The sequence below is a fragment of the Impatiens glandulifera genome, chromosome 1 (genome assembly GCF_907164915.1).
Source record: "Impatiens glandulifera chromosome 1, dImpGla2.1, whole genome shotgun sequence".
Taxonomy (NCBI): domain Eukaryota; kingdom Viridiplantae; phylum Streptophyta; class Magnoliopsida; order Ericales; family Balsaminaceae; genus Impatiens; species Impatiens glandulifera.
In genome coordinates this window covers 83938466-83945364 of record NC_061862.1, presented here as the reverse complement: position 1 = coordinate 83945364, position 6899 = coordinate 83938466, and the positions used below count along the sequence as shown (strand labels likewise).

Genomic DNA, 6899 nt, shown 5'->3' with positions numbered 1-6899 from the left:
TATATTATTTAAAATAATTTCTCAATATTATATAAATAATTGAAATAATTTATGTCAATAAATAAATTAAAATAAATTATTATTTTAATTATAAAAGAACGTCTAATATAATTATAAAAGAAAAAATATATATAATATTATAATTATAATTATGAGAGAGAACGTAGGAGAGTGGACATAATGGGAGAAAAAATACATTACAAGGGAATGGGATTCATTCCTCACAATTTAGAGAGGAATGGATGATTCCTGAGTATCCGGGAATCAAATCAATGTTTTGGAATGAAACCCATCAACCAAACACTTCATTTTATTCCCTTTCCCATTCCTGAGTACAAAAACCACGTACCAAGCATCCCCTCAGTGAGTTGTGCCACAAACCAAATTGGACAGAATAAGCTAACATTGACAATTCTTGTTCTTGTCCATTTCTTTCTTGAATCCAATCCACATTTGATTGTGTTCAGTTCATTAGTATAACTACTTTTATCAGTATGACCCAATTCAATTTGATTCTTCCAGATCAAGCATTGACCTTTCCTATTCATCTTCTCCTACGCATCAGACCGAGTCACGAACGTGTTCGCACATTCAATTCAAGAACGTGTCTATTTTGATTCCTTCCTTGTGCAATTTTGTTATATATTTTACAATCTAACTGGTGAAAATTTTAACCAATTACAGAAATTATGCCAAATTGTTGAAATAATTCTGAATTACAGAATCATAAACAATGTAAATCAACTTTTGAAAAGACATTACCCATACATGCACTATAAATCACTTTCATGAGATCATTTTTGGAAACACAAAATTCATAAAAAAAAAAATAATCGAACTCTTATCTGGAGTATTATTAAAGGTGCATACCATAAGCTACATAATAATGTCAGATAATCTGGAAACTATCAATCTAATCACAATATATGAACAAAATAATGAATTAAATAACAAATCAATTAACTATATAAAAAGTCTGGAAAATAAAAATGAATAACCAATCCATTTTTAAATTTTAAAAAATGATAGCTTTTAAATGTCAAGTTCATCCATCAGTATATATCATCACATGAAATAATAAAATATAGCATAGAATTTCACCCCCTAAAAAAAGAGGGAAAGTGTCGTATCACCTCCATCGCAAACACTGCCTTATACCAGTGTAGATAAGTCCTAAGGACCGCCCAATTAAAGAAACGAGGAAAAATGAGATGGCGTCGCGCAATTTCTCAAAAGCAGTCCTGATAAATGGAGAAGTAATGTCAACTAACTCCAGGTAGAGACTGTAGTAGTATTGCCTGCAGGCCAAAAAGGAGATAATAAGTATATATTAGTTTGACAAAATAATTTAGTTGTGGAACAAATGGTTCATTAAACAACATCATATAAATGAATTGGGACTGCTCTATGCAAAATATACTATTCCAATTTCAGAATGAGATCAATGCATATAAGAATGTGATATCTTCTTGAATGATGAATTCAAACATCAACAAGGAACTCGTCCACTTTCTTCTCCAACACTGGATCCCAACTTAACACTCTTTCGGTATTATCATATTCATGCACGTCCCCAGCAAGATAAGACAGAATTAAGTCTGCCTGAATGAATGAAGAACAGTCAAATTCCACACAATCTTGGTTCATTTATTCTTTTGTGAGAATTATAAGACAGTTATGCATTTTGGGGTATGAGATTAGATTAGAAAGCAGGAAAATAGATTTGAAAGGATCCATCAGCTTCAAACATCTTGATGAAAAACAGTGGGAAGAAAAGCAACTTTATATAGAATCCATTTTGTCAACAGAGAAATCAAATGTACATGCCAATTGGTAGACATAAGAAATATTCTTTTATAGTTGTTAAGATGCCATCATAGATAAGCCACTACCTTTATTATTCTTTTGAACAAATTATGAAGTTGACTCAGAGATTGAAAATTCAAAATTTAGAAAGAGTAACAAATACATGGAAAGCATATGGCTGCATACAGAGTAAGATATGTAAAGAAATGGGAGCATACCACCCTGTCAAGGCCCTCAACTCTTGAGTCCTCCTAACCATCAAAGCTTGATAGCTTATTGCTAGATATTGTGGAGGAGATGATATGTATCCTGATTTCCTCCGGGTTAGCTTCTTCCACCAGTTGAAATCTTCAATGTGGCTCCTGGTTGGTTCCTCAATGATTCGGCTCTGAAGAATGCGTAAATCAAAACGATCCTCATACATTGACACTATTGCCTCCGTGTTCTGATGTAACCACGTGTTAACTGCTACCTGTTATAATTCTTGATCAGCTGAAATTTCTAAGATTTCTGCCAGCAGTAAACCATAAAACTGTACAGTAAACTAGCAGATTGATTAAAGCCCCAACAGACATCCACTATGGGCCATGGCAATAATAATATTAGGGAAGCAAACAAAAAGACCATTGAAAAAACTGCATCAATATTTGCCTAGAGGAATAAGTAGTCAATGAACGAGGATAATATTAGATAGTCCACTTCACCTCATTCCGCAACTTCTGAAGCTCTCGTGTTGACAATGTACAGAATGTAAATCCAAGGCTATTCATTTCATTCAACATGGTACCATCCACAGAAATAAGCTCTAAATATATGCTTGCAACTCCATCAGCTAAGCCAATGATTAGATCTTCCAGTATTGAAGCTCCATGCTGAATAAACAAGCTAGAATTGTAACAGCAATCTTTCCTGTTTTTTGGTAAGGACAAAACAAAAGATGCTAAAACAGAAGTTGAATATAATATATTTAGGAATGAATGGAAGATTATCACAAAATAAAATTAACCAGCATCTACTACTAAAGTTTCAGGGGAAAAAACTATGTTCACAAGAAGAATTTCATGCATAACATCAAGAAAAATTCGGCATGTACAACCAATCTTGTTGTAATAGTATCACCAGTTGTTGTAATAATAGCTCTCTGGAAAAATCTTAAATTGAGTTTTGTATTGCCATTATTGGTCTAGAGATCTTGATTCTGGCATCACAGCCTATTCTATTTGTATTCTAAAAGAAAATTCTAGTGATTCTTGGTTTGGATTTCGGCTTTGGACTATTTTCAACATGCGTGGTTGGATGGGCCATGGATGACTTTTGGTTGCCAATTTCCCACATGTATTATCAAAAAATCACAGCTTGGATTTTCTACGCTGTATCCATTAACCTATGTTCTTTCATCCAGCCTTGAAATATCTTTGTATATCCTTCTGTTTATCCCAAATCAGAATAAGATCCCATAGCTTCTGATCTGGTATTTGTTGAAACCATGACTCCTAATAGTTTATTTGAATCATATAGGCCTAAATATGAAATGGAAAACAGTTTCTTTTGACTAAGAAATTCAGTAAATGCAGTTGTTGACTACAAGTAATAGACAAAAGTGTATGCATCAATTGGTAGCAACTTTTATGGTGCTTGAACTTGAGGGTTTATTTGGAAACACATTTTCTGTCAAATTTCACATCCGAATGTAGATCCAGATGGGGTCACATTTGGAAACTGAACTTAGTCAGACAGTTTCTGAAATTTACTGACGGTCTCTCATCCGGAAATGGATCCATAAACAAAAGTGTTTTCCAAATAAACCCTAATATATCAAGATGAGTACAATAAGATGACCATGTTGTCAGATTCAATGAAATTAAATTAGTTCTATTTAACAAACACTTATTTAATTTTTTTTTCCAAACAGGACAAAAATATAGTTGTCAAGAATCAGAATAGGATTTACCCAAGAGAACCATATGCAAGGAAGTGTGTTAGCTCAGCATAAAGATTCTCTTTGCTGGACTTTTTAATGTTTTGCAAGACAGTGTCATCTCCCCTTATCTTCTCCACCAACAATGGAAAAAGTTCCTACAAAAAAAAAACTATCCACTTAAGAAACTATATGCAGTCATATCCAAAATATAGTTTATGTTCTCAAAGGTACCTTCAGAGATTTGTTGGTTTTCAAGCATAGTTCCTTACCCAGCCAAGACATGTAGACTTGTTTGCATGATTTCAGGATAATTTCAGAGAAAAATATACACCAATCATTGATGCTTACAGTACCATGCTTTCTGACCATGTTATCAACCTGTTAACCGCAAAGATTCTATTATTCAAACTTTGCCAATCACGTCAGTAGCAGGAAGGAAAAGGACTGTGATTATATGGAAACCTGTCAAGATTTCTTTGTAATAACAATCATTATGAGCCTATTGTTTAACAGATTGGTTGAAGAGGAGGCTTAAGGTGGACAAAGAATTTAGATATCAAGATCAGACTAATCGGTTAATACCACCTTCAACCACTCTATAAGAGAACGCTAATCCCCTTGGACCAGGCATATACAGTGGATATGTAGGACTGCAAGCTATTAACAATATCCAGAGCTCCTTATTCCTAAAATAGATGAAGCCTTAGTTCCTAAGGCTATATTTCTAGAGTTCCAATTTGGCATTTAGAATGCAACTACATATTACTATTATATTTTGTCCCCTAAGCTTCTCAAGTCAATGATATATTTACTTTTTGTTCTTCATATGGAGAAAAAATGTAAAAACAACTTAGTAATGTCACAGAAATAGTGCCTGCCTCTTCCTTTAGCCCCTGAAATGTAGCACAAAGTAATCTGAGCCGATGAACTTCAGCAATAGCGTATAAGCTCAAAGGTTGTTTTGTTCGGTCTTGATCACTTCCAATAAGCATCTGGCTGGAAGATATCTCATTTCCAACTGCATCCACTGCATTCATAAGTTTTACTTCCACCAACTCCCAGGCACACTTTAAGTTAACTACCTCTTCACTTGGTTTGGCACTACAAGTAGAAAAAATGTATTGCAAGTGAATATCAGTTAAAAAACAATTATTGGAACCACCTTCAAATCATCAATATAACAATGATTGTTTGGCAACTCCGTGTGATGTTATCCTTACCTACCCGAAAATGTAGGATCTCCTGCAAGTGTATAGTCATTCAACATGTCCATTGGTGACCTTAATGGTGCCTTGTTATGGGGAATTGCTCCAGCCATATGTGTGAGGAATATACTGGTCATAAGAAGTGCTTGATTGACAAAAGGAATCCAGTCAGAAGGTGTGAAACCATCAGCATTTGTCAATGTTCCCAAGCAATAATACCGTGTATACTTATACTTCAGGCAAGGCCCTAACTTTTTATTTGGCACATAGGCAAGATCTTGTTTTCTTTCATTCCATGATACCTGACCAACTATTGAATGTCTTTTATAGGAAAAGAACCTAAAATGACTGCACAGAAACAATAATTAGTCCTATTGTTCAAATTATATAACTCAAAAGTAGCATTCCATGAAACTTGGTGGTGCATATATTGACATGCTACATCTAAATGTAAAAGATAACTCATCAGAGACTCACCAGATTATTCTTTAGTTCCAGTGAAAGTTTGGGGAGGTAATAACTTATAGCTACGGTACTCTAAGCTACAAGATGAAATAATTGAAAGATGATATATATACTAATACACTCCGAGTGATTAGATTTTCACAAGAAACATGAAATCTTGTTTTCCTTGCATAAGGAATGGCCATTCATTACTTTTAGCATCTCTAACTCTCTCTTATGCCTTTGGATAGTGAAGATAACATGCATCTAGATTTGAGAAGACACTAACATAAAAAACAACTAATATTTCCAAGCAATAACCAGTTCGACCTTCCTAGTCATGGCAACTATTATCACAAACTAAGAGCAATTAGGAATTTGTTCTCAAAGAGTATTGGTTTCTCATGTTCATTCTCAAATTCCCATCCAGACATTTTAGCAATAACATACATTTCAAACATAAGTTTTCTATTTGTTCTTGTACATGACATAATGTATACTTGTATGCAAAAGAAGTCCAGTTGAAATTGGGGAGACTAATCCAATGAAGAAGGTTTAGTAAGGATTACAGGAGAACCACTAATCAAGTGTAACATCTCAATGAACATTCAAATGATAAAAATATCTAAGTGATCATTCAGATAATGAATTTAAATGTTAAGTAAATTGGATGAGGGAAAACCTTTGAACTTTGATAAGTGAATGTTTGCCAAGAAAGCACAAGTTTGAAATGGGTCTTCTTCTCGAATGCAGCTTGATCTGAGATGGTATGGCTAGATATTCTGCCATCCCTAGATTCTCAATTCCTAAAATATAAAAAAAAAAACAGTCTTTCACTTGTATGTTACTAAATCATCTGATCATAAAACAATAACCCTAAGCATTTTTTCATATAAGAAATTCTCCAATGTATATGACTTTATGAATTGTACATATAATAATATAAAAGAAAAGAAAAGAAAAACATGGTCTTCCTCAGTCAAATCATGCTTGTTCTGTGAAAATGAATACAATACATAGTTCTCGCCCGGAATGTAACAGTTACTTCATCACACAGCAATCGATTTACTTAAAGAAAAGCATATGTACTCACAGATGGATGAAACAAGCAGCTGACAGTTTAGTAAACCCTAAGAACACTGGTTGAACAACACCATCAGGTGAAGTTGATCGATTAATTGAAAGGAAAATATTCTGGGGAGGTAAGAAGATTGGGTATCTGCGGACCTGATTCTCGACGACTCTCCCTGTCTTTCTCTCTCTCTCAAATGGATGTGTTTGTATCTGTTTTTGCCCACAAGGGGAGAAAACTTGTAATTCTTAAAAAATGAATTTTTAAATTTTACATTTTTATGACTATTTTATTATTTTTTATCAAAAAAAAAATTATTAACAATCTTCATTTTTAATCATTCATTACTCAATTAATTTGTTATACATTTATTTTATTTCTTTTAAATTTATATTTTAAATAATTATTATACTTTAGATATTTTCTTTTAAATCTCACGATTTGAAGTTCA

General features: G+C 33.3%; 1 protein-coding gene across 2 annotated transcripts; it reads right to left on the bottom strand.

The window, feature by feature from the left end:
* Window positions 1–986: 986 nt before the first annotated feature.
* LOC124919134 lies at window positions 987–6662 on the bottom strand. Of its 2 annotated transcripts, none has more exons than XM_047459299.1 (9): window positions 6470–6662; window positions 6059–6182; window positions 4948–5280; window positions 4606–4828; window positions 3959–4105; window positions 3758–3882; window positions 2511–2715; window positions 2025–2278; window positions 987–1298 (listed from the first exon to the last, which is right to left on the bottom strand). In XM_047459299.1, the coding sequence occupies exons 2-9, from the start codon at window positions 6163–6165 to the stop codon at window positions 1130–1132; spliced, it is 1563 nt and encodes a 520-aa protein (XP_047315255.1). In that variant the 5' UTR covers window positions 6166–6182; window positions 6470–6662; the 3' UTR covers window positions 987–1129. The 2 variants fall into 2 exon arrangements, with proteins under 2 accessions (XP_047315255.1, XP_047315256.1); XM_047459300.1 differs by lacking the exon at window positions 987–1298 and adding an exon at window positions 1309–1602.
* Between the last annotated feature and the right edge of the window lie 237 nt (window positions 6663–6899).

Bases quoted from the DNA above. Each gene is read 5' to 3' on its own strand.
- LOC124919134 (XM_047459299.1), bottom strand. From the start codon at position 6,165: ATGGCAGAATATCTAGCCATACCATCTCAGATCAAGCTGCATTCGAGA. The intron at 5,281-6,058 runs GTTTTCCCTCAT...GTTTCTGTGCAG, and splicing joins TCACTTATCAAAGTTCAAAG to TCATTTTAGGTTCTTTTCCT. The intron at 4,106-4,605 runs GCAGGCACTATT...TGCGGTTAACAG, and splicing joins TTCAGGGGCTAAAGGAAGAG to GTTGATAACATGGTCAGAAA.